Raw genomic sequence first — 27,407 nt, forward strand, 5'->3', positions numbered from 1 at the left:
ATTTCATTTCTTGAACGCAGAAACGTCCTGCGATTGGTCAGATCAATGACCTCTGGCGGAGTGTCCCACTTAATGATTTGATTGACAGGTGTCATGTCTGTGTCCAACTGCACTGTGACTCTGTGGAAACAAAGAAACCAACCAAAGACTTGACATGCATGTTGCTGCTGCTGTTTTCATGTCCTAACGCTAACCCCCCCCACCCCCCAGTTGAGGTACCTTGCCGAGGTAATACGTGATCGAAACTCTTCCTTTATGCTTCCAGTGATGATTAATGACTTTATATTGGGCTGCGGATTGGTTCAGGTGTTTCTGGTTCTTGTGTAAGTGATCTAAACTAAGCAGACGTGATCTTACTCATTACTCACCATGTTTGTAGTGATAATGAATGGGCTTAATGTGTATAGTGCTCCGACTCTGGGGGAGTTGATACTTCAGGAGTTTTGGGGTTTGTCTGAGTTGCTGTGAAAAGAAAAGATACCTGTGTTCTGTCCCTCACAGTGTTGCTGAGCTTAGAGAGAGGACGAGTGGTAGGGGTTCCGGGGGGGTGTAACTTGACTAGATCAGACTGGTTGGCAGACTTTGTCTTTCAGCACTAAGCCTGTTCTCATCATGTTTTTTAACTGGTATGCCTGTTCTGTGGATGATTGTGGCTTGCCAGCCTCTGTGATCATACTTTCATCCCATTATAGTGCTTTGATCATAAGGCAATGGGACAGAGAGTCTGGCTTGAGCTTTTGCTGCGTTTGTCATCCACCTGGTGGGGTGGGGGGGGGGGCTCTATCAAACAAGGGGAGCTTCTTTTTAGTGGTTTGTTTCTGTGCTTGCTGTCATGTTTCTTTGAGTGCCCTTCCCCTCTCCTTCACAGCCTCATAAGACCGCATCAACTGGGTAAGAAAGAGTGTGTGCGTGTGTGCTTGCAACAAGATCTCATAGTTTCCCTTCGAAATTCGACGTATTATAGATGAATGTCTATTTGTGACGCATTCATTCTTTGTGGTTTCAGGGTTAATTCTGTGTGGTTACAGGGTTAAAACAGAAACAACTCAAAGGGTTAAGTTTCGGTATTAATTCTGAGTGGAAAAGGTTAGTGATATATGGCCTGGGGAAGGCTTAAAACAAACAAATTAAAAACGACACACTATTACCATCAGGTATCATCAGTATTCCCGCGGCTTGCTAAAGCAGTGGTCTAAGCAGCACGCTCCGGCTCCGAGCATCACGAGTTTACTCCCAGTGTTGGACAATATTTTTTTATTTTTTAGGTAAACGCCGAGGAAGGCATATATCGACTTTCTCAGGACCTTTTCAAACGTCCGAGATCGCAGTGTGTTTCTAGTGATCAATCTTGTGTGTGTGTGTGTGCCCCATGCAAAGCAGTCCTCAACCTGCATCAATAATCCCTATAAATGTAAATGTAAATGGAGTGCAGTTGTTGATTGAGCCGATGCAGATAGGCAGAAGCATAGAGAGGCAGAGACTGAGAGAGCTATGCAGCACCAGGCTGCATCAACAGTCTAAGCCATAGTGTGTCATGGAAATAATTATTATGTTCTCCACAGCACTCTCTGTTGGGGAAAGTGTGTACTGTACCCTATGGTTGGTTATTTAGCAACAAAACCGACACGTGTGCAACTATGGGGCAAAACAGACGGCATTGGCTTAGATAGTTTACATATTGTCAACAATGTTTAGTCTCCAAATGTTTATTGAAAATATAAGTGCACAATGAGTCCTTGTCTCTCAAAATACACTGCTACAGTTGTGGGTTAGCTAGCTAGTGACTTATTTATTAGCATTGACATGACATTAAAAAAAATGTATCTCACCTTTTGTTTAACCAAGTAGGCTAGTTGAGAACAAGTTCTCATTTACAACTGCGACCTGGCAAAACATGGAATAAACATACAGTGGGGCAAAAAAGTATTTAGTCAGCCACCAATTGTACAAGTTCTCCCACTTAAAAAGATGAGAGGCCTGTAATTTTCATCATAAGTACACTTCAACTATGACAGACAAAATGAGAAGAAAATCCAGAAAATCACATTGTAGGATTTTTAATGAATTTATTTGCAAATTATGGTGGAAAATAAGTATTTGGTCACCTACAAACAAGCAAGATTTCTGGCTTCACATACTGGAAAAGCCCCTCTGGGGTGGCGAAGGCAATCTTTTGGCGATCCTCCGGAGCCACCGGCACTTGCCAATATCCCTTCGTCAAATCCAGGGTGGTGATAAACTTGGCCTTTCCTAAGCGCTCCAAGAGTTCATCCACGCAGGGCATGAGATACGCATCGAATGTGGAGATGGCATTCACGCCCCTAAAGTCGTTGCAGAGTCTCATACTACCATCGGATTTGGGGACCAGGACTATGGGACTGGACCACTCACTCGTTGATGGCTCGATCACGCCCATCCTCAACATCTCCCTTACCTCTTTCTTAGCGATGACTCGGCGAGCCTCAGGAATCCTGTAAGGGCGGGTATGCACCTTCTTGCCGGGTTCAGTGTGGATATGGTGGAACAGGACATCTGTTTGTCCTGGGAATGGAGAGAATATTCGACCGAAGTTCATAATCAGCTTGTCTAGCGCACCTGTGGTAGACTCCTCTTTTCCTTTGCCCTCCAGGGCCATCAAAGCCACCTCCTCCTCTCGTTCATGGTACGTCTTCAACAGGTTTATGTGATAGAGTTGGACCTTCTTCCTCCTGTCAGGTTGCTTGATGAGGTAATTGACCGGTGAGACCCTTTTCATTACCTCGTAGGGCCCCCTCCACTGCGCCAGCAAGCGATGTTCGGCCGTGGGCACGAGCACCATCACTTTCTCTCCCACGGTGAAATCACAAGGGGTCGCGGACTTATCATAAGCCCAGCCTTGGGTCCTTTGTGCCTTCTCCATATGCTCCTTGACTGTGGGCCACACTGCTGACAGGCGGTCTCTCATCAGGGTAACGTGTTCTATTGTGGATCGAAAGGGGCATGGTTGGGTCTCCTTGGCTAAGTCGAGGATCCCTCGACAGGGTCTACCATAGAGCAATTCAAACGGAGAGAATCCAGTGGATGCCTGGGGTACTTCTCGCAGGGCAAACATTAAGTGTGGGAGAAGCATGTCCCAGTTTTTCCCGTCTCGGGACACCACTCTTCTCAACATGCTTTTAATCGTTTTGTTCAAGTGTTCACACAACCCGTCTGTTTGAGGGTGGAATATGCTTGTACGTATCTGTTGAACCTGATATAACCGACACAAGTCCTTCATCAACCGGGACATGAACGGGGTTCCCTGATCGGTTAAGATCGTCTTGGGGAGGCCCACACGAGAGAACATCAGGAATAACTCCTTGGCAATTCCCTTTGACGACATGTTACGCAGGGGTATGGCCTCCGGGAACTTGGTAGCGTAATCTATAACCACTAGGATGTACTCGTGTCCTCTGGCGGATTTTGGGAGGGGTCCTACGAGGTCCATAGCTATGCGTTTAAAGGGAGTCTCTATGATGGGGAGAGGAATCAAAGGGTTACGTAGGTGTGGCCGTGGAGCTGTATGTTGACATTGATCACACGTCCTACAATACCTGGCCACATCCCGGGTGACCCGGGGCCAATAGAATCTCTGCATGATTCTGTCAATAGTCTTGTCTCGTGCCAGGTGTCCTCCTAGGACGTGGGAATGGGCTAACTGTAGAACGGTATCCCTGTATGGTCTAGGCACCATTAGTAATTCCTGGTCTTCCCCCCTTCGTCGTACGACCCAGTATAAGAACCCCGCCTGATTGCATAGTAAGGAAGAGGGGGCTCACCTGATCCGTCGACATTCCTCCCGTCGATCACCTTCACCTTCCTCATGGCCTCCCTTAGGTCTGGGTATCTATGCTGCGAGGTGCCGAACTGTCCCTTTAATTCCTGGGGCAGGTCGACCTCGGTAGAGGGATGTGGAGGTTGTTCCCCCATCCCCATCAGGGGTGACCGAGGAGAATCCCTTCCAGGTTCCCTCCTCGGATGGAGCTTCAAATATATCCCTTAGCGCCTGGTTGCTCCTTCCTTCCTGCGTTGTGTATAACCCTTCACAGGTGTCTTCATCGGTGGTTTCCTGGAATATCTGTCGTAAACGTTGGGTCGCTATTTCTTCCTCTGCTGCAGAGGACGAGGACGCGGCTACGTCTCCTTGTAGGACTACTACCTCGGGCTTGGATTTTCTCTTCTTTCCTGTCCCCCTTCTTCCCGTGCATAACGTCATCTGCTGAAGCTCCTTATATAGGGGACAGTCTCTCCCGATCAATAATGGCACCTTCAGCTGGGGCACTTTCCCTACTGTACACCTTCCTTTTGGAGTGAGAATAGGCAGATTCACAGTGGGGTAATAGTGGGTGTATCCATGGATACAGGATACGGCTACTTTGTCTGGTAGCAGTGTTGCGGAGGTCACCATCCGCTCCTCTACTAACGTAACCATACTTCCAGAGTTGAGAATGGCTACCACATCTTGTCCTTCGACTCGAACCGGAATCTCTGGGGCTATCTCTGCTAACCAACAGTGTTGATCCTGCCCCCTCAAAACGGGATGTGTGGGGGTAGGCAGTGATGACTCCGTGACCATGGGCTCATCCTTGCTAGGACATTGTGGGGCATAATGGTCGGGAGACTGACATTTATAACACCGACCCTGCTGTGTGGTGGCTGACTTCTCCCACCTCCGGGGGGGGCTTTGACGTTTCGGTGGCGGACGCGCCGGGGTGAGTCGTGGTACGGGATTGGAAGCCTCCTTCCGTTCCTCCTTGTCACTTTTTAACAACTCCCCTGTAGACCGACATGTTTCCCCCACCTGGGCTATGTCGTCGGCTGACAACGGGTTGGCTTGCCCCACAACCCTTTTTAAGTCACTGGGTAATTCCCTCAATATCTTGTCCACTACGAGTGTCTCTATCACATGTCCTAGTCCCTTTCCAGGTTCTAGCCACTGTTTTGTCAGTCTTATTAATGCGAAGATCTGGGCACGGACGGGTTGATCAGCTGTATAAGTCCATTGATGGAACTTTACGGCCGTATCTCTGGCAGTCAGCTAGTGCCGGGACAGGATCTCGGTTTTTAGTCGCCCATAGTCCGCAGCTTCGCGGTAATCCAGGTCAAAATAGGCTTCCTGAGTCACCCCGGTCAAAAGAGGGGCTAATGCGCTCGCCCATTCTGTGGGTGGCCACTCTTCCAAGGTGGCCGTCCTTTCGAGGGTCATGAGGAAGCCCTCAATATCATCCTCCTTGGAGAGATGAGGTAAGATGGTGTGAGCAGCCGCTCTTGGCTTAACTCTAGGTTCTTCTCGTCGGCTCAGCTGTTGTTGCAGGAGTTCTATGGTTGTCTGCTGTGCCATGATCAATTGTTGTAGTAGGGCGTTATCCATCGTTCTTGAATGGTTCCTCCGGGTCTACTGGAAGAATCTTGATTTACTCACTTATCCTTGTGTCACTCGTCCACCTAGTGCCCGCATTCTCCACCAATGTGAGCGGACCAAGTAATTGGGCGTCACTCTAAAGCGGGAAGGTGGAATAAACGAGTCAGGAGTAGGTTTTCTTGTTTGAACACAGTTCTCTATTGAGGGCATTTGGTCAACACAAACACTCCAACATAATCAATGAAAATCTTCCAAGGAAAAACATACATCTTCTTCTTCAGATGAAACAGGAACACAATAGGATTATCTTTAAACTACAACAAAAGTCACAGAATTGTCACCGTCTTAGTGGTTCTTCCTGGATAGCTCCTCTGTCTCGGTGGCCATCTTCCAGAGATAGTTTTCCCCCCACTCGCTGCTGGTTCCATTCTCTCTCTTATAGGGGAAGGAGAATATGTCATTAGTACCGTCAGCTGTGCTTAATTGCCTCTGGTTACCTTGTCTCCCATGCCTTGTTGGGCTACTATCCGTGAGCCCAGCCTGCCCTCTGGTGGTCCTTCCACAGTATATATAAATATTTAAAACATACAATATACTTGCAGTGAAGCCGCTCAACAAATACATCACATTAGTCATCTAACAGACTCAAGGGCATGTCGACAGATCTCCCACAAGGTCAAAAAGGGGACCCGAACCAGCGACCCATCAGCCACCGGCCCATGCTCCCAACCGCCAGGCCACTAGCCTTTCAAGAAAACAGCAATGCAATTACAATAGACATCAAGGACAACAAAAATCATACTGAATATGTGCATGTATGGCACTATTTGTGTGTGTGTGTGTGTATATATGCATGTGTACAAACACCTGCACGGCACCAGCCTCAGGCCAACCTGGGATTCACTGTAACAACAATGTCCCTCAGTGTCATTCAAAACATTATTTTTGTTATGTTTTGATTTTTGACTTTTTTTGTTGACTTATCTTTGACTGTTGTTCTATCCCCCACCCAGCAACTCCACTCCCTCTTGTCTCCAATTCCACATCCCAACCCTCAGCTCCCCTCATTCCATCCCACCTATTTCTGCTGGCCACCCTCTTCGGATATTATACACACCATATATCTTTCAACTACACTGGTGTTTAACATACAATTTCAATCTATCTAAGATAAATACTTTTACTTACTGTATTAGTATATTAGTCATTGACTGACCCGGTCTCTCCAGATCTCCCAACAGTACTAATTCTAGGGTCAATTTTAGATCAATGTTATGCATTTTCAACCATTCCTCAACCTGAGACCAGAAACTTGAAGACAATACCAAAATAAATGGTCTGTTGATTCTGTATCCTCACAACAGAATCTGCAGAGCTTCGATGATTGTATTCCCCAAATATTCAACATTTTGTTGGTGGCAAGAATTCTATATAATCATTTTGAATCTTGTGTTTTATTTTATATATCAACTCATAATGTCCACAGTGTACCATGGTACATCAAAAATATTTTCCCAATGATTTTGCAATCTGTATGGCACAGCTGTCAACATCCTGGTACTCAAATGAAACTGCTATACTTTCCTATTTATGCTATTTATATTCCTCCTGTCACGTGGGCTCCCTCTCCGGCTTCTAGGTCACCAGGCTGCTCGTTATGGCGCATACCTGTCACTATCGTTACACGCACCTGCGTGTCATCAGACTCACCTGGACTCCATCACTTCCCTGATTACCTGCCCTATATACAGTGCCTTGCGAAAGTATTCAGCCCCCTTGAACTTTGCGACCTTTTCCCACATTTCAGGCTTCAAACATAAAGATATAAAACTGTATTTTTTTGTGAAGAATCAACAACAAGTGGGACACAATCATGAAGTGGAACGACATTTATTGGATATTTCAAACTTTAACAAATCAAAAAACTGAAAAATTGGGCGTGCAAAATTATTCAGCCCCTTTACTTTCAGTGCAGCAAACTCTCTCCAGAAGTTCAGTGAGGATCTCTGAATGATCCAATGTTGACCTAAATGACTAATGATGATAAATACAATCCACCTGTGTGTAATCAAGTCTCCGTATAAATGCACCTGCACTGTGATAGTCTCAGAGGTCCGTTAAAAGCGCAGAGAGCATCATGAAGAACAAGGAACACACCAGGCAGGTCCGAGATACTGTTGTGAAGAAGTTTAAAGCCGGATTTGGATACAAAAATATTTCCCAAGCTGTAAACATCCCAAGGAGCACTGTGCAAGTGATAATATTGAAATGGAAGGAGTATCAGACCACTGCAAATCTACCAAGACCTGGCCGTCCCTCTAAACTTTCAGCTCATACAAGGAGAAGACTGATCAGAGATGCAGCCAAGAGGCCCATGATCACTCTGGATGAACTGCAGAGATCTACAGCTGAGGTGGGAGACTCTGTCCATAGGACAACAATCAGTCATATATTGCACAAATCTGGCCTTTATGGAAGAGTGGCAAGAAGAAAGCCATTTCTTAAAGATAGCCATAAAAAGTGTTGTTTAAAGTTTGCCACAAGCCACCTGGGAGACACACCAAACATGTGGAAGAAGGTGCTCTGGTCAGATGAAACCAAAATGGAACTTTTTGGCAACAATGCAAAACGTTATGTTTGGCGTAAAAGCAACACAGCTGAACACACCATCCCCACTGTCAAACATGGTGGTGGCAGCATCATGGTTTGGGCCTGCTTTTCTTCAGCAGGGACAGGGAAGATGGTTAAAATTGATGGGAAGATGGATGGAGCCAAATACAGGACCATTCTGGAAGAAAACCTGATGGAGTCTGCAAAAGGGAATGGGAAAAAATGTCAGTCTCTCGATGTGCAAAACTGATAGAGACATACCCCAAGCGACTTACAGCTGTAATCGCAGCAAAAGGTGGCGCTACAAAGTATTAACTTAAGGGGGCTGAATAATTTTGCACGCCCAATTTATCAGTTTTTGATTTGTTAAAAAAGTTTGAAATCTCCAATAAATGTCGTTCCACTTCATGATTGTGTCCCACTTGTTGTTGATTCTTCACAAAAAAATACAGTTTTATATCTTTATGTTTGAAGCCTGAAATATGTCAAAAGGTCGCAAAGTTCAAGGGGGCCGAATACTTTCGCAAGGCACTGTATGTCACTCCCTTTGGTTCCTTTCCCAGGCATCATTGTTTCTAGTTCTGTTTCATGTCTGTGTGTTGTTAGTTTCTTGTTTTCTATTATGTTTCGTTTATTTATTAAAACACTCACTCCCTGAACTTGCTTCCTGACTCTCAGTGCACATCTTTACAGAATGACAACGGGAAGCATCAGGGAGTGTTTTTAGTTTTAGTTTTGTTTCGGTGGGAATGACGTCAGGTCCGGGAACCGCTAAAGGCTCTCATGCCTCCGCCGGCTCTCCGGGCTCTCATGCCTCCGCCGGCTCTCCGGGCTCTCATGCCTCCGCCGGCTCTCCGGGCTCTCATGCCTCCGCCGGCTCTCATGGTCCTCGTGAAAGTAACAAATTGACACGTTTTTATTTTCGTCAAAAACAACTTTATATTGAAGGAGTGCCTTTGATTTGACGGCCTGCATGTGCGCAGTTTGGCGACCGTTTAGACCCGATGACGTGTTTCTACACATGAACTTAACCAACGTCGACGTGACATTGCCTACAAGTGTAATCTGGGATTTCTATTGGAGAAGAAAGGAGGAAGGTACTGTCTTTGCTATAACACCATAAGCATGCATAAAACACGTATATTCATGCAACAGAAATGATTTATACAAAAATTGATTCGAAAACAATGATTTTTATTGTTTAATGTGACTCTAAACTGATATTTTATCCAGCTAGCTAGTTAGTGGGCAAGTTAGCTGGTCATGCTGTTGAATGTATGTTCTGACGTAGCTCCTCGCAGGCTACATTTTCTACTGTGATTGGTCAACAACGACGGCACCGCTTGAAAAAAATAGAGCAAAATCCTTTTCTCCGCCTCGGCTGAGCGGCTTACACAGGCACGCAAGCACCGTTGACTGCTCTGCCTTGGTAACCCCGTCCGTCCGCCGCACACTGTGTCAGCGCAATGAGGAAGACCGGGAGACATACGAGGGAGAGAGAGATCGATATGAACATGACATAGAAGGATATGGTCTCCCTCTCTGAAACTGCCCCTATGATTAGTCTTTCTACCCTAGATATTTACAGTATCAGCGTTGTGCAGCCACAGACCCTGTATGATGTGTGAAGGCGGGGATGAAGCGCTAACCGTCACTACCACGGCTACACACACATCTGATCCTCTATCACACACTGTCTCAAACAGTGCTACCCACACACACATATCAACCTGCCTTGCCTCAGTTACATAAGCAGCTCCTGTGCTGTGAGCAATTCATGACTGTGTGTGATTAGCTCCGGGGTAATATGTTAACACTCGGGCACAGTCATCGCTCTTTGTCTCTCACAGACGCACACATACACACACACATACACACATGCTTTGAGCCCTGCAGGCACATGGGCTACAGCACAAACATAGAGCAGAGCTCTCAATGCACAGAAACTCAGCGAGACCGACATGGCAAGAGAGATCCATACAGCTCTCGCTGTGTGTGTCTGAGCGTGCACATTTGTGCGTGTCTGTGCTTGTGTGTAAGCCACTGTTCCATCTAAGCTGCGCCCAGCTCCCCTCGGACTGCCGTGCAGATGAAATATCAGTCAGCACAGAGAAGCACGAGCTTGAACTTCACTCATCTTTCTAGAGTTTTCCCCTTTAGTTAGCACTATCAACGTTTTCAATTTACTGTGGGAATTGTGCTCGAATCAATGCAATATAAGCCACTTTCAATGTAACATAGCGAAACAAAACTAACAATGCAAGACTTATTATGCAAAACGAACTGTGCAATTTACTTGCAGGCAGGTGCATTGGAGTGGAATTCTATTGCATTGACATCCACGACTCAGGCCCGAGCTGCAGTAGGCCTATATGCAAATAGCCATTGCCATATATTTGTCTGTGCCATTCACTTTGAACTGGACTGTGTTTACATCATGAGCGATCCTGAGTAGATGCTCTTGTTTTGAGATCAAAGCGAGAGCTGCATGTAGCCACGTGCACATTTGTTCATATTCTTTGCTAGTTAGTGAGTTGTTAGCCCAGTTATAGCTCATTTCTAGTTGACAATGGAGGAGTGGTTGCTTCCTATAAGAGGCTAAGAGTTTAGTTTTTTATGTCATAAAGGGCCAGTGTTGTATTGAGGTGGTCTTGAATCAGCAAAGTATCCAATAGGCAGAGGGTAGTATAATTTGTCTGATTCTCTGTAATAAAGGTATGGGAAATATACATATTTTTTCATGTGTTTTCTTGCATCAAACAACACCCAATTTTGAGTCACCTCCTTGTCTGGAGGACAATTGGATAAACAGGTTAATGTCAAGCCCTGCATGCTTTTTTGTTTTTTTCAAAAGTCTCTTGGAATGTAGGCCTACATTGAACACCACACAATTGGCTTCTAAAATGTTATGGGATGCAGTTTTCTCCATTTTGTTTTTTTATGGTAGGCCTGCATTATGATCAAATAGCCACAGAGCCTACTTGGAAACTGTTAAAACTGTAACTAAAGCGGTACAGCCACAGTGAACGCGTGCTGGAAGTTGCACAGAATTTTCACAATGTTCAAGATTGCGCTCAGCAGACCTCAAATTTGCTCAGTGCGGAAAATAATTTGCGGGAACATTGGCGTGAGCATTTGAATTTGTGTTGTGCCAGCGTGTGTGTGTGTGTGTGTGTGCCAGCCAGCCAGCCAGCCAGCCAGCTGGTCCATTCGAGGGGAATAGTTTTCAGTTTCTCATGGGATACAGCCTACTGTATACAGGGAGAAGGGACTCCATCTGTCATTGGATTCTCTCCGTATCACTCTCTCTTTCTGAAAATCTCTGTAAATCCGGTGTTTATAATATATAACTCAGTCTGGACCAGGTTTCAGCTGCTGCGCACCACTGACATCCTTCCTCCCTGTACAAGCACCACCTGGACTGGACACGGCTAGACAAACGTATCTTTTTTGAGAAGATCAGGGAGTTTTGCGACGGAGAGACCATGGACATCACATGCCCTGCACCAAAGTCAAGGGCAGCGCAAAGACAGGCTCTCCGAATATAGATTCCCTTGCTCATGTGGGGTGCGTACGGACCAGTGCATCACTGGGGGCTAGTTCCTAGTCATCTGGTCTATCTGCAGTGCCTCTATGGACATTCACATGACTCTCTCCTAACACACACACGCCATACGTTGCTGCTAGTATTTTATTCTGCTGCTCAGTCACTTTACCCCAGATTGTATGCATACAGCGCATTCAGAAATTATTCAGAACCCTGGACTTTTTCCACATTTTGTTACGTTATAGCCTTATTCTAAAATTGAATAAATTGTTTTCCCCCTCAACAATCTACACACAATACCCCATAATAACAAAGCAAAAACAGGTTTTTATAAATGTTTGCAAAAAAAAAAATGGGAAAATTACATTTACATATGTTTTCTGACCTTTGATGATTACAGCCTCAAGTCATCTTGGGTATGACGCTACAAGCTATGCACACCTGTATTTGGGGAGTTTCTCCCATTCTTCTCTGCATATCCTCTCAAGCTCTGTCAGGTGGGATGGGGAGCGTCAGTTCTGTCCAGAGATGTTGGATCGGGTTAAGGTGAGTGGCTGGGCCACTCAAGAACATTCAGAGACTTGTCTGAAGAACATTCAGAAACCACTCCTGCATTGTCTTAGCTGTGTGCTTAGGTTCGTTGTCCTGTTGGAAGGTGAACCTTCACCCCAGTCTGAGGTCCTGAGCACTCTGGACCAGGTTTTCATCAAGGATCTCTCTGTATTGCTCCGTTCCTCTTTCCCTTGATCCTGACTAGTCTCCCAGTCCCTGCTGCTGAAAAACATCCCCACAGCATGATACTGCCACCACCGTGCTTCACCATAGGGATGGTGCCAGGTTTCCTCCAGATGTGACGTTTGGGATTCAGGCCAAATAGTTCAATCTTGGTGTCATCAGACCAGAGAATCATGCTCTGAGAGTACTTTATGTGCCAAGCGGGCTGTCATGTGCCTTTTACTGAGGAGTGGCTTCCGTCTGACCACTCTACCATAAAGGCCTGATTGGTGGAGTGCTGCAGAGATGGTTGTTCTTCTGGAAGGTTCTCCCATCTCCACAGTGGAGCTCTGCCAGAAATGACCATTGTATACTTGTCACCTCCCTGACCAAGGCCCTTCTCCCCTGATTGGCTGGGTGGGCCTGCTCTAGGAAGAGTCTTGGTTGTTCCAAACTTCTTCCATTTAAGAATGATGGAGGCCACTGTGTTCTTGGGGACCTTCAATGCTGCAGTAATCCTGTCTCCTGAGCTCTACGGACAATTCCTTCGACCTCTTGGCTTGGTTTTTGCTCTGACATGCACTGTCAACTGTGGGACCGTGTGTGTGTGTGTGTCTTTCCAAATCATGTCTAATCAATTGAATTTACCTCAGGTAGACTCAAATTAAGTTGTTGAAACATCTCAAGGATGATCAATGGAAACCTGAGCTCAGTTTCGAGTCTCATAGCAAAGTGTCTGAATACTTAGAAAAACATTTTTAACCTTTTTTTCAGAAATAGCAATAAAATGTATCACTTACCTTTGACGATCTTCATATGATTGCACTCCCAAGACTCCATGTTACACAATAAGTGTTTTGTTTTGTTCGATAAAGTGCCTCTTTATATTCAAAAACCTCTGTTTTGTTGGTGCGTTTTGTTCAGTAACCCAATGGAACAAAGCGTGGTCACAACAGACTGATGAAAAAGTACCATAAAAGTTTGTAGAAACATGTCAAACGATATTTATAATCAATCCTGAGGTTGTTTTGTCATAAATAATCAATCGTATTTCAACTGGACAAAAGCTTATTCAATAGAAAATAAAAACAAGAAATATGCGCTCCCGGTCACACGCTGGACTCATGTCTGGAAATTTCCCCTGTCCACTCGTTGAACGTGGTGTTTCTCCCTCATTTTTCAGAGTAAAAGCCTGAAACAATGAGTAGCAGGGAGTTTACTTTGGGCACGCTTTTCATCCAAAATTCCGAATGCTGCTCCCTACCCTAGTGAGGTTAAGAACAAATTCTTATTTACAATGAAGGCCTACCGGGGAACAGTGGGTTAACTGCCTTGTTCAGGGACAGAATGACAGATTTTTACCTTGTCAGCTCGGGGATTCGATCCAGCAATCTTTTGCTTACTGGCTCAACGTTCTAACCACTAGGCTACCTGCCACCCCATACTTATGTAAACAAGGTATTTCTGTTTTTTATTTTTAATACATTCGCAAACATTTCTAAAAACCTGTTTTCGCTTTGTCATTATGGGGTGTTGTGTGTAGATTAATGAGGACATTTTCTTTAATCCATTTTAGAATAGTGCTTTAACTTCTCTAGGGTAGGGGGCAGCAAAATGTGAAAAAAAGTCAAGGGGTCTGAATACCTTCCAAATGCACTGTAACTACCGTATCTATCACCAGTATCACTGATATCGTTATTGATATTGTTCTTGTTCATACTGTATATTATTTTGTTCTTTCTCTATTGGCATTGACATTTTTTTTTTTAAATAGAGAGATTTTTTTTGACTCTTGATATTGCTACTATGCAAGTTAAAGATTCACTGTACCGTTTACAACTTCTGTATCCTGTGCATGTGAAAAATAAACTTTTGATTTAGTTTGATATAGTGTGTGTTTACCAGAGACAGTAATTTGAAGAACAACAACCTGCACTTAAGTCAGAATAGGATATAGGCCAAAGACTAGATAAAGTGTACTTACTCACTCTGTTTAACACATAGCCTCATGTGAATCCTTAAAGAGATGGGGTTAAGGCTTAAGAGGGTGTGAACTATGCTGAATGGGTGTAGACAAAGAACAGCTCTGCAGTAGGTGTACCAAAACATTCAAGGGCTATTTTCTAATAAAAATGGGGCTACAAGTTCATTAACTTTCAAAGCACAATTACTTTCCCATTTGTTCAACTGCCATTAATACTAAACCATTTTCTAGTTCTGAGTCTCTACTTTTATCCAATGTAAAAAAAAAACACACACTTTCAAATGTTGCTACACAAGACCGAATCGAGGCGGTGAGTCACATATATGGCCATGGTCTCTCTTTCTCTCTCTGTCACTCCTCCTTTCCACTCCCCATGCTCTCGCTGTTGTCTCTCTTTAAAGCAGTGCATTGTAAAGGACAGTTGTGTGTGTGTGTTTCTGCTCTCCTAGTCTGTACTACTGTCTAACCTACTTAAGATCCTTTCATTCTGCCCTGACCAACAGAGGATGGGTTGCAGGCATTACACATCAGTACTGACATGCACAAGAGGACACAAGACAACACACACACATGCCAGCATACAGCTGCTACAGCCACGTCCAGAATTAGCTCCAAGCTCCTGATGTTCGCTCATCTTCCTCCTCTATCTTTCTCTCTCTCTGTCTCTCTTGTTCTCTGCTCTTTTCTCTCTCGCCTGCTTTCTCACTGCTCACTCTCTTTCTCTCTCTCATTTTCTCTATCTCACTGTCTTTTCTCCACGTTCCCTCACTCCCCCTCTTTCTCCCTGTCCTACAGTCTCTCTCTCTCTCTCTCTCTCTCTCTCTCTCTCTCTCTCTCTCTCTCACTTCGCCTGCTGTGTTCTCCCTGCCTTCTCTGCTGCCTCATCTCTCTCACTCTCACTCCCTTCCTCTCTGAGCCTGTGTGGGGTGGGTGTGTGTGTGTGTGCCAGTGAGCGCGTGGGAGACTACATCTTCTTAGTCAGAAGCAGGATAAAGCATGGTAAGCAGCCTGTCTCTTCCCTCCTGACTGACTGACTGACTTGGGTTTTGTGCTTTGGTGGCTCTTTCTGCATGTGTTGAAGGGTTATTGTTTTTGAAGGGATGGGGAGATTGTGTCTCTTTTGTGAGTAGTTGGTGTATTACGTGTGTGTTGGTTTGTGTTTTGACTGTAACAAAAAAAGTGTACTATAGCTCAATTTGTACTATACTGTTGTCAATTAGCTAGCTACCACTCTCATCTTCATATTTTTTATTTATTTGGATCCCCGTTAGCTGTTGCTGATGCAGCACCTACTCTTCCTGGGGTATACTAACACACAGTAGCATTGCTTATCTAGGCTTGCTGAAACCTGTAGCTGGCTATCTCACCAATGGTCTATTTTTAAATGTTTTAGGTCATCTTTATTCTGACAGGGAGTCATGCTGAGACAAAGGTCTCTTTTACAGATGAGCCCTGTATCGAACATACACATCAATATACACGCCAATACACTAAACGCAAATCACAATCATATAGAACAAACACATTTCTCTGCGAAAAAGGTCCGAGTGAGTTTTGAAATCCGAATAGAAGGCATGCCATTCTCTCCGTAGGGAAGAAAACTGGACTAGTAGTACTGCATTAGATAAAGTGGTTCTAGATGACATGGTCTCAGATGTTGGCCTCGGGTGATAATGCTGTCTTGCTGCTGTACCTAGATGTGGTATTGGCAGAAAGCCAGGACTTGGATGTTAGTGTGCTGTAGCTTCATCCAGATCTATTGACTCATTTTCTCTGGGTCTGTAGCAGCTTTGTACTGGCATCATGAAATCAATATTAGTTAGAGATGGCTATTGTGCAAGGTTGTTTACTAGTCAGAGCAACACAAGGTTCTCCCTCTCTGTCTCTCTGTCTCTCTCTCTCTCTGTGTGTGACGGTTGTAGTGCTTCTGGTCACCATAGTAGTTTCCTGCAACATGGAGCGAGAGTTAGACAGAATCGCCCACATTCAGCGCAGCAGAACTCAAGGACTGTTTCATAATGTTTATAATTCACTGTCAGTCCAGTTACAGTGATATGGGGTTGTTTGGCTCTAGTCAACTCCACAGGACGGGGGTGTGTATGTGGGTCCTTCTACCCTCTTCCTGGGGTGAGGCCGGGGTGAGGAGGGGTTCTGCATGCCTCCAGAGTGGTGCCCTCTGGGGATGAGTACGGGCTGCTGGCTCTTGGCCTGAGCTGTACACATGGATAAAGAACAAGCGTAAACCGATTATGAGTGAGGCACAGCATTCAGGACAAATCAGGTGGGAGAGACAGAGAGAGAGAGAGAGAGAGATGGAGGGTGATAAGAGAGGGAGAACGAACATTACGGTAGAAAATATGAAGAGGGAGAGTGGCAGGAACAGGAGCTTCTGTTTTTACCCAGAGGCCTTGCACTTCCGTCTGGATGCAGCGCGTGTGTGTGCGGTGAAGTGTTTTGTGTGTGTGCCAACCTAATCTAGCTATAGAGTGGGCGATGCCACGCCACAGATAGGTTGGCTATGCTTTCCGCTACTACACACTTGGCTATGTCGAACAACATCGTCAGCCCTGGATGGGCTCGAGAGAGAAAGCTATAATCACCTTGGTTCTATCCAGGGATCACACTGCTAAGCTTAAGGATACACACACACACACACACACCTGGCGACTGTCCAGACGTGAGTTTCAGCACTGCAGGTAAATAAGGCTAACTGTGGGAGAATATCTATTTCCCCGAGCCTTTTTCCCCCTCGTGTTGACAGAACCATGTCATCATTTCACACAACAGTCATGTTACTAATGATACTGAACAAAAATATAAATGCAACATGCGATAATTTTAGACTTTATGGAGTTTTCAGGAAGTCAGTCAATTTCTATCAATTGATGAGGCCCTAATCTATGGATGTCACATGACTGGGAATACAGCTAGCATCTGTAGGCCACAGATACCTTAAAAAACAGGTAAGGGCGGGGATCAGAAAACCTGTCAGTATTTGCCTCATGCAGCACGACACATCTCCTTCACATAGAGCTGATCAGGCTGTTGATTGTGGCTTGTGGAATGTTGTCCCACTCCTCTTCAATGGCCGTGCGAAGTTGCTGGATATTGGCGGAAACTGGAACGCTGTCATACATGGCGGTCCAGAGCATCCCAAACATGCTCAATGTCCGGTGAGTATGCACGCCATGGACGAACTGGGACATTTCCAGGAATTGTGTACAGATCCTTGCGACATGGGGCTGTGCATTATTATGCTGAAACATGAGGAGATGGCGGCGGATAAATGGCACGACAATGGGCCTCAGGATCTCGTCACGGATTCTCTGTGCATTCAAATTGCAATTGTGTTCGTTGCCTGTACCTTATGCCTGCCCATATCATAACCCCACCGTCACCATGATGCACTCTGTTCACAACGTTGACATCAACAAACTGCTCGCCCACACATCCTGCAGGTGAAGAACCCGGATGTAGAGGTTCTGGGCTGGCGTGGTTACACGTGGTCTGCGGTTGTGAGGCTGGTTGGACGTACTGGAGGCGGCTTATGGTAGAGACATTAACATTAAATTATCTGGCAACAGCTCTGGTGGACATTCCTGCAGTCATCATGCCAATTGCAAGCTCCCTCAACTTGACACATCTGTGGCATTGTGCTGTGTGACAAAACTGCACATTTTAGAGTGGCCTTTTGTTATCCCCGGCACAAGGTGCACCTGTGTAATGATCATGCTGTTTAATCAGAGGCTTGATATGCCACACCTGTCAGATGGATGGATTATCTTGGCAAAGGAGAAATGCTCACGAACAGGGATGTAAACACATTTGTGCACAACATTTTAAAGAAATAATATTTTTGTGCGTATGGAACATTTCTGTGATCTTTACATGCGGCTTTTATATGTTTGTTCAGTCTATCATTGGTGTGTGTGTTTTGAAACTCTGAACCATCAGTATTGAGCAGCAGTCCCATGATACTCCCACTTGTCTCTGTAATAAATGTCCATTGGTTTGTCCTTGCACCCCCCCCCACGCCCCCCTGTAATACACACACACACACACCCTTTAGACGTTGATTGATGATTGGAGCAGGAGTCTGAGGTCAGCTCAAGGAGAACCACAGGGACCCTATGGTTGATATAGAGATGCGCACGCACGTCACCGGGTCCGACAGATTAGTAACACGAGGTGAAAAGGTGCATGTAGCCACCTGACTCATACGTGAACAAACTGGCAAAACTAAAGCCTAACCCAAGCGACGTGTGTGATACCACCTTCCATTTTTAAAAGTGTCATTCCCTGTGTGTGAGGTGGTTAGGTAGGTAGCCTAGTCGGGCCATTAACCCGAAAGGTTGCTTGTTTGAATTCCCAGAGGCCACAAGGGGAAAAATCGGTCTGTCTGCCCTTGAGGAAGGCACTTAACCCTAATTGCTCCAGGGTGGCCATATCCAGTTGGGATATGCCCCCCCCCCCAAAAAAACAGATTTCACACCTCATACTCGTACAGTTTACCCACTTCTACATGCACTGAAACAGGACCAATATATGCTCCCCTTATTTGACCTTTTTTTTTGTGTGTGTGTGTGTGACCCCATCCCATCCACTATACTGTTTTAGCACCAGTCTCATCCTCCATTACGAAGCCAATCCTTTTCTGCAGTTGTTCCTTTAGCAGCCCATTTGATTTGCCAGTGTGACACAACTCTCGTTGTAGTTTTCACATGTAATAAAAGCAAATCTTTGTTGCTGAGCTGGGTTTTGCTTTCTGTTGCAGCACCGTGATGGTTTATCGTAGTATCATTCCAGGCGTCTTTGGATTGAATATCGAACTTAACACTGTGAGGATAGGTGTCTTGTATGTACAGTAGCGTAGGGGTGCGTAACCATAGGACAACACTCCTGTTTGACTGTCAACATTAACTGGGCCTCTTCCTGCCTTGTATTTGTATCCAGGGCCAGTGTGAGATGCAACTGTTGTCCACCACCCCAGTATGGACGCTGTTTTGTCTGTCCTCCCTCTCCTGCCTCGCCCTGCCTGCGGCTGCCACTGGCTGTTGTGTGTTAAATCTGTTCTCTTCTCCCTCCTTTCCCCTCTTCCCCTATCTCTCTCACCTCTCCCCCCCCTTCTCTCCCTCTCACCCTATCGCTCTCTTCCACGGTACCGTCCCTAGGCCCGGCTCCCCTCCTGCTCATCCACTTATAGTGTCTCTGAGGTACCTCAGCATGTGTCAATCTTCCTGCGTCGCCATGGCAACCGCCCCATCCACCACCCCACCCTCATTTCTATCTCCCATCCTCTGTAGGATACCCTCTTTCCTGCCCTTTTTGAGACCCTTCCACCATCCTTTCCTCCTCCTGTTGTCCCCTCCCTATGTCCTTCCACCTTCCTCACCCCTCCTCTCCCCTTACTGTAATCCCCCCCAACCTCTCAAACAGGCATGCATCTCACTGATGACCCAAGAGTTTATACATCTGGAGACACTCTATATAAGGTTTTAAAATTATTATTTTGTTGTAGGCTATTTCTTGAGTTTTTAAGTTTACCGGCTAAGTGTTCTTGTTTGACTCATGTTTTATTTTTCAACCCTTTTTTTATTATTGTAGAACGTCATTATTCATCATTTTTCTATATCTTTTTGTTTTATCCTTCCCTTGTTCCAAAGCCCCTCAATATCGTGCAAACTGATGACCTCCTGCGCTGACCTGGAGTATCTGTCACACACACACACACACACACTTGGCTGCGGCAAACACACACACACAGTCACACACTCGGCTGCGGCACACACACACACACACACACACACAGTCACACACGTACACACTGGGCTGCAACACACACACACACAGTCATGCACACACACACTGGGCTGCAACACACACACACACACACACACACTTGGCTGCGGCAAACACACACACACAGTCACACACATACACACTCGGCTGCGGCACACACACACACACACACACACACACACAGTCACACACGTACACACTGGGCTGCAACACACACACACACAGTCATGCACACACACACTGGGCTGCAACACACACACACACAGTCATGCACACACACACTGGGCTGCAACACACACACAGTGTAGCTGTAGGGGAGACAGAGTCAATCTCTGAACTCTCGCTTCTCTTCATTATAAACCCTCTCTGTCTGCCTCCCAAATGGCACCCTATTTTCTTTATAGTGCATTACTTTTCACCATTGCCCATAGGGCTCTGGTCAGAAGTAGTGCACTATAAAGGGAATAGGGTGCCATTTGCGAGGCAGCCTCACTCTTTTGTTCCTTAGGCTTCAAATCGAATCCACTCTTAGATGGATAATTTTTAAAATACCCTTGTGTCCTAATCATCACACTTCCTATAGAACCATGGGATGAGCAACCGTGTTTTTTTTTGCTTTGTGATCATTAAGACACCGCAACGTTTTCAGACTGAGTCGATGATAGTTAACGTATAAATGGTAGATTCATATTCATACGGTTCAGGGCGGTTTTTAAAAACTTTTTCCATGTTTGATTTGTCTTTGTTTGTTTACATAATTGTTAGTCATTGCAGTCAGTCATTACCTGTGTAGTCTCTTTCTATCTCTCATCTCTCATCTCAGTCTCAGCAGGTGTGCTTGCTTTGTAGTGGGTTTGACGGGTGGGAATTGTAGTTGTGTGTGTGTGTGTGTTATGTTATGTGTGTGTTTGGCATGGTTGTCCGTGGAATGTGTGTGGACCAAGTGTGTGACTGTCCTGTGGCTTTCTCCAGGCCGCACGGAGAGAGTTCAGGGCTCACCTGGATGAGGTCACCACGCTCCAGTCTAGGTACTCTACCTTGGACCAGGTAAATGGTTACACGCACGCACGCACACACACGCCACTCTCAGGGCCATCAGAAAGGCCTCCTGTCGTCTCAGGTCTGTGACAGGCTCCCTTTATCACTAGAGGGCATTCAGCAGTATTGCCATCCTGACCCACAGGCTATGATTGATCCATCTGATTGGGTAATCACCTAGTAAGGGGTTTTTCAATTGCACTCTCATGTCTTTCTTTTAGTCCCCAGTAATCAGTCCTCATTGGCATTCATCAACATGTTAACTCATCTGTTTCTGCTTCACATCTCATCTTGATGACATACTGTGAACGTGGACATTGTGTGTGTGTGTGTGTGTGTGTGTGTGTGTGTGTGTGTGTGTGTGTGTGTGTGTGTGTGTGCTGTCCCTGTGTCCGTTTCGCAGTGTCTTTTGGAGCATCTGGTAAAAAACAATCATATTTCCTTCCCGTTCATCCATTTCTTCACTCTGCCATTTATTCATTCAATGATTCACCCGATCCTTCCCTTCTCTGTTCGCCTCGCTGTTTCATCCATGACGTCTGGTACGGTCATAATGAGCAGCGGAAGAAAGATGGAAGAGAAGAGAGAAGAGAAAGGGAGGGAGAGACCCAGTGCTGGCAGATGGATAGCATCAGCGACCACACAGTGAAGCGAGTGACTGTGTTCCCTCCACTTGGCATGTTCCTGTGAGACCGTTGTCATGGTAAAGGCAGACGAGCCTGCCTGAACATAAGGCAGCTGCCTGCCTACGTATCTGCTCAGTGGAGTGTGTGTGTGTGTGTGTGTGTGTCTAGCATCTCCCTAGAGACCGTCTCCTTTCAGATATTTTCCCTCCAGTCTTGTTGTGTCCCAGCTATTGTGATGACTTCTCATCCTTCTGTGTAGTCGCTGTTTTGTCTAATGCAGTGTTGTTGTTGTTGTTTAGGTTGAGCGCTTAAGGGGAGCTGAGTTCCTGCCTTATATATTATTTATGTAGTCTAACTCGTTGATCTCCAGCCCTCGGCGGGTTGATCCATAGTGTTACACAGGGCCAATGTTGACAGAATCCTCCGTATCCCATTTCCCCGACCTTCACCTCATCTCACCGCTAGCCTTTGTTTTGTTGCCTGCGTGGCCATTATTTCGCTTCCACTTATGGTACTAAGATGGGTGTACTGTACAGACCTGTTTTAACAGGTGGTTCTACTAAATCTACCCTCCACCACCACCGCCCCCACCAGTACCCGGGTCAGTACGGCTCAGTGTCTTACTGTGCATCTGTGTTGAGACGTGTTACTTTCAGTAACGCTGTGTTGCACCTGCTCAGTCATCCTTCCTCGCCCTGAGCACACATCGTTCTGTGTTCTCTCATTCTTTTTATCACTTCATCCCCTCCCTCACTTTTACCTTCAGGTACAGCTGTTCACGTCTCAACTCCAGAACTTGACGACCTCTAGTTGGGTTACAGATCAGTTTATTCCGACTGTCTGTTGTTTCATTCAACCCTGGCGGGTTACCTAACCTTACACTGCTGATGACTTGTAGCTACTGTTTCCCAGCGTTCCTCTGCTCTGTCTGTTGTAAAACTCTTGTCTCTGTCATGCCCTGTCCATATGCTACTGTACTGTAGCTCCACTCTAGGTTGGAGGGGCTCAACGAGGACCACAGAGGCCATAGCAGAACCTACGACTCGCGAGTAACTACCCCCCCCCCCCTCTGTTGTTCTCTCTGTTTCTCTCTCCTTTCTATCACTCACTCTTTCCTCAGTAGCAATCTATTTATTATTCTAACATACATTCTCTCCTGTTTTGAGTAGCTGTACCGTGTGGTGGTGGAATCTATGGATTATAAGTTCCGTTCAATAGTCTTTTTCTCTCTGCTCATCCTCTGTTGTCTCCATTAAGATGCCACGTATTTCTGCTCTCGCTTTCGTTCGTGTGGGCTGTAGGACCATGCTGTGCCTCCTCACTCTCATCCCTTCCTACTCTCTCTCGCTCTCTCTGCTCTCCCCGTCAGTGTTTTTGACTGCATCGGTGTGTCATCAGTAGTGCTGGTCTTTTTTTGAGTTGTGGTTGGTTGGTTGATTTTAATCTTGGTCGTACTGTGTGTACTGTGGTAGAGAGGGTCTCCGTCTGTTCCACCAGACCTTAGCTTGCTCATGTGTCACTCTCCTTTTAGGCCAGGGGCATTGGGTCTCAGAGGTTCCAGGTAGGGGTTATATACGTACTGCAGACAGTATTTTATATATATATCTCTCTATAGATTAGAGGTCCACCGATTATGATTTTTCGATACCGATTATTGGAGGACCAAAAAAGCCGATACCGATTAATTGGCCGATTTTTATATATATATATACATACATACATACATACATACATACATACATACATACATACATACATACATACATACAGTGCCTTGCGAAAGTATTCGGCCCCCTTGAACTTTGCGACCTTTTGCCACATTTCAGGCTTCAAACATAAAGATATAAAACTGTATTTTTTTTGTGAAGAATCAACAACAAGTGGGACACAATCATGAAGTGGAACAACATTTATTGGATATTTCAAACTTTTTTAACAAATCAAAAACTGAAAAATTGGGTGTGCAAAATTATTCAGCCCCTTTACTTTCAGTGCAGCAAACTCTCTCCAGAAGTTCAGTGAGGATCTCTGAATGATCCAATGTTGACCTAAATGACTAATGATGATAAATACAATCCACCTGTGTGTAATCAAGTCTCCGTATAAATGCACCTGCACTGTGATAGTCTCAGAGGTCCGTTAAAAGCGCAGAGAGCATTATGAAGAACAAGGAACACACCAGGCAGGTCCGAGATACTGTTGTGAAGAAGTTTAAAGCCGGATTTGGATACAAAAAGATTTCCCAAGCTTTAAACATCCCAAGGAGCACTGTGCAAGCGATAATATTGAAATGGAAGGAGTATCAGACCACTGCAAATCTACCAAGACCTGGCCGTCCCTCTAAACTTTCAGCTCATACAAGGAGAAGACTGATCAGAGATGCAGCCAAGAGGCCCATGATCACTCTGGATGAACTGCAGAGATCTACAGCTGAGGTGGGAGACTCTGTCCATAGGACAACAATCAGTCGTATATTGCACAAATCTGGCCTTTATGGAAGAGTGGCAAGAAGAAAGCCATTTCTTAAAGATATCCATAAAAAGTGTCGTTTAAAGTTTGCCACAAGCCACCTGGGAGACACACCAAACATGTGGAAGAAGGTGCTCTGGTCAGATGAAACCAAAATGGAACTTTTTGGCAACAATGCAAAACGTTATGTTTGGCGTAAAAGCAACACAGCTGAACACACCATCCCCACTGTCAAACATGGTGGTGGCAGCATCATGGTTTGGGCCTGCTTTTCTTCAGCAGGGACAGGGAAGATGGTTAAAATTGATGGGAAGATGGATGGAGCCAAATACAGGACCATTCTGGAAGAAAACCTGATGGAGTCTGCAAAAGACCTGAGACTGGGACGGAGATTTGTCTTCCAACAAGACAATGATCCAAAACATAAAGCAAAATCTACAATGGAATGGTTCAAAAATAAACATATCCAGGTGTTAGAATGGCCAAGTCAAAGTCCAGACCTGAATCCAATCGAGAATCTGTGGAAAGAACTGAAAACTGCTGTTCACAAATGCTCTCCATCCAACCTCACTGAGCTCGAGCTGTTTTGCAAGGAGGAATGGGAAAAATGTCAGTCTCTCGATGTGCAAAACTGATAGAGACATACCCCAAGCGACTTACAGCTGTAATCGCAGCAAAAGGTGGCGCTACAAAGTATTAACTTAAGGGGGCTGAATAATTTTGCACGCCCAATTTTTCAGTTTTTGATTTGTTAAAAAAGTTTTAAATATCCAATAAATGTCGTTCCACTTCATGATTGTGTCCCATTTGTTGTTGATTCTTCACAAAAAAATACAGTTTTATATCTTTATGTTTGAAGCCTGAAATGTGGCAAAAGGTCGCAAAGTTCAAGGGGGCCGAATACTTTCGCAAGGCACTGTGTATATATATATATATATATATATATATATATATATTATTTTTTAAGGATTAAAAAATAAATAAAAAAAAATATATATATATATATATATATATATATATATATTATTTATTTTTTAAGGATTAAAAAATAAAAAAAAATATATATATATATATATATATATATTATTTATTTTTTAAGGATTAAAAAATAAAAATATATATATATATATATATATATATATATATATATATATTATTTATTTTTTAAGGATTAAAAAAAAAATATATATATATATATATATATATATATATATATTTTATTTATTTATTTTTTAAGGATTAAAAAATAAAAAAATATATATATACTGAATGAACACTTATTTTAACTTAATATAATACATCAATAAAATCAATTTAGCCTCAAGTAAATAATGAAACGTGTTCAATTTGGTTTAAATAATGCAAAAACAAAGTGATGGACAAGAACGTAAAAGTGCAATATGTGCAGTTCCTTGCTCAGAACATGAGAACATATGAAAGCTGGTGGTTCCTTTTAACGTGAGTCTTCAATATTCCCAGGTAAGAAGTTTTAGGTTGTAGTTATTATAGGACTATTTCCCTCTATACCATTTCTATTTCATTAACCCTTGACTATTGGATGTTCTTATAGGCACTTTAGTATTGCCAGTGTAACAGTATAGCTTCCGTCCCTCTCCTCGCTCCTCCCTGGGCTCGAACCAGCGACAACAGCCACCATCGAAGCAGCATTACCCATGCAGAGCAAGGGAAACAACCACCCCAAGGCTCAGAGCGAGTGAAGTTTGAAACGCTATTAGCGCGCGCTAACTAGCCAGCCATTTCACTTCGGTCACACCAGCCTCATCTCGGGAGTTGATAGGTTTGAAATCATAAACAGCGCAATGCTTGACGCACAACGAAGAGCTGCTGGCAAAACGCACAAAAGTGCTGTTTGAATGAATATTTACGTGCCTGCTTCTGCCTACCACCGCTCAGTCAGATACTTAGATACTTAGATACTTGTATGCTTGTAGGCTCAGTCAGATTATATGCAACGCAAGACACGCTAGATAATATCTAGTAATATCATCAACCATGTGTAGTTAACTAGTGATTATGATTGATTGTTTTTTATGAGATAAGTTTAATGCTAGCTAGCAATTTACCTTGGTTTACTGCATTTGCGTAACAGGCAGTCAGTCTCCTTGTGTAGTGCAACGAAAGAGAGGCAGGTCGTTATTGCGTTGGACTAGTTAACTGTTAAATTGCAAGATTGAATCCCCGAGCTGACAAGGTCGTTCTGCCCCTTCACGAGGCAGTTAACCCACCGTTCCTAGGCCGTCATTGAAATTAAGAATGTGTTCTTTAACTGACTTGCCTAGTTAAATAAAAATTAAAGAAAGGTGAAAAAACAAACGGCGCCCAAAAATACCGATTTCCGATTGTTATGAAAACTTTAAATCAGCCCTAATTATAGATAGATATATAGATAGATATAAACACCTGTAAAAGACCGCTGTACTACTGTGATGGGAAGCGAATCCCACCTCTTTCCCAAACCAACTCTAAACCAAACCTAAACCTCAATGAAGCAGTGCCCCTTATCCATTCCCACTTTCCCCATACACATGTTCCGCTCAGTGAAACAGATCCACTATCCTTGGCCTAAGGGAGCCTCATCTTATCGATTTTGTTTATTGCCATTCATGTTCTGAGGATTGTATTGATTGTGATTGTCCCTATGTTCTGCGTTAGAAGTTGATGGATGTGTAGAATGTATATGGCCATTCCAGTATGTTAGGGCCAGTGTGGAATGTTTGTATCCTTTTTGGACAGAGGCCTTTATTCCCATTGTGGTCTCACCTCAACCATTTCTCTCTCGCTGTTCTTCTTCCATTTCCCCCCCTTCTCTTTTTCCCCCCCTTCTCTATCTTCCCTCTCGCTCTCTCGCTCTCTCTCTCGCGCTTTCTGTAGGTTCAGTCGCGGTGTGGCAGCAAAGAGAACATCCTGAGAGCTAGTAAGTTATTTGATTGAGAATTTTCTGTGAGTGTGTGTGTGTGTGTGTGTGTGTGTGTGTGTGTATGTTAGTGCTTATTTTTCTCTCTCAATTTCAGTTTTGATTTACTTTTTTTACATTAAATGCACTATGCTTAATGTGGATTGAGTGCTTTAATAACACTGAATAAAACGATACAAGTCCCATGGTGGTAGTACCTGACCACTTCTTAACCATCAGTTATTCACATCGCATTACTTTAAGTAACCTGCTCAATGGATTATGGTCATTGTAGATAGTTTAGCTCAGAAAACGTGATAGTTATG

The 27,407-nt window shown here is 44.5% G+C and overlaps 1 protein-coding gene across 17 annotated transcripts in view; it reads left to right on the top strand.

Moving 5' to 3' along the window:
• Positions 1-27,407, top strand: part of LOC110497637 (gephyrin) — a 127,414-nt gene that overhangs the window by 81,453 nt on the left and 18,554 nt on the right. For 9 of the 17 annotated variants that reach the window (XM_036954628.1, XM_036954619.1, XM_036954617.1 and 6 more), the window contains 4 exons: positions 19,407-19,448; positions 21,007-21,081; positions 22,682-22,747; positions 27,060-27,102. In XM_036954628.1, the coding sequence (XP_036810523.1) occupies positions 19,407-19,448; positions 21,007-21,081; positions 22,682-22,747; positions 27,060-27,102 (226 nt within the window). The remainder of the gene's footprint in view (positions 1-19,406; positions 19,449-21,006; positions 21,082-22,681; positions 22,748-27,059; positions 27,103-27,407) is intronic. The other 8 variants (XM_036954624.1, XM_036954625.1, XM_036954627.1 and 5 more) reach the window with 4 other exon arrangements.

The sequence above is a fragment of the Oncorhynchus mykiss genome, chromosome 19 (assembly GCF_013265735.2).
Source record: "Oncorhynchus mykiss isolate Arlee chromosome 19, USDA_OmykA_1.1, whole genome shotgun sequence".
NCBI classification, from domain to species: domain Eukaryota; kingdom Metazoa; phylum Chordata; class Actinopteri; order Salmoniformes; family Salmonidae; genus Oncorhynchus; species Oncorhynchus mykiss.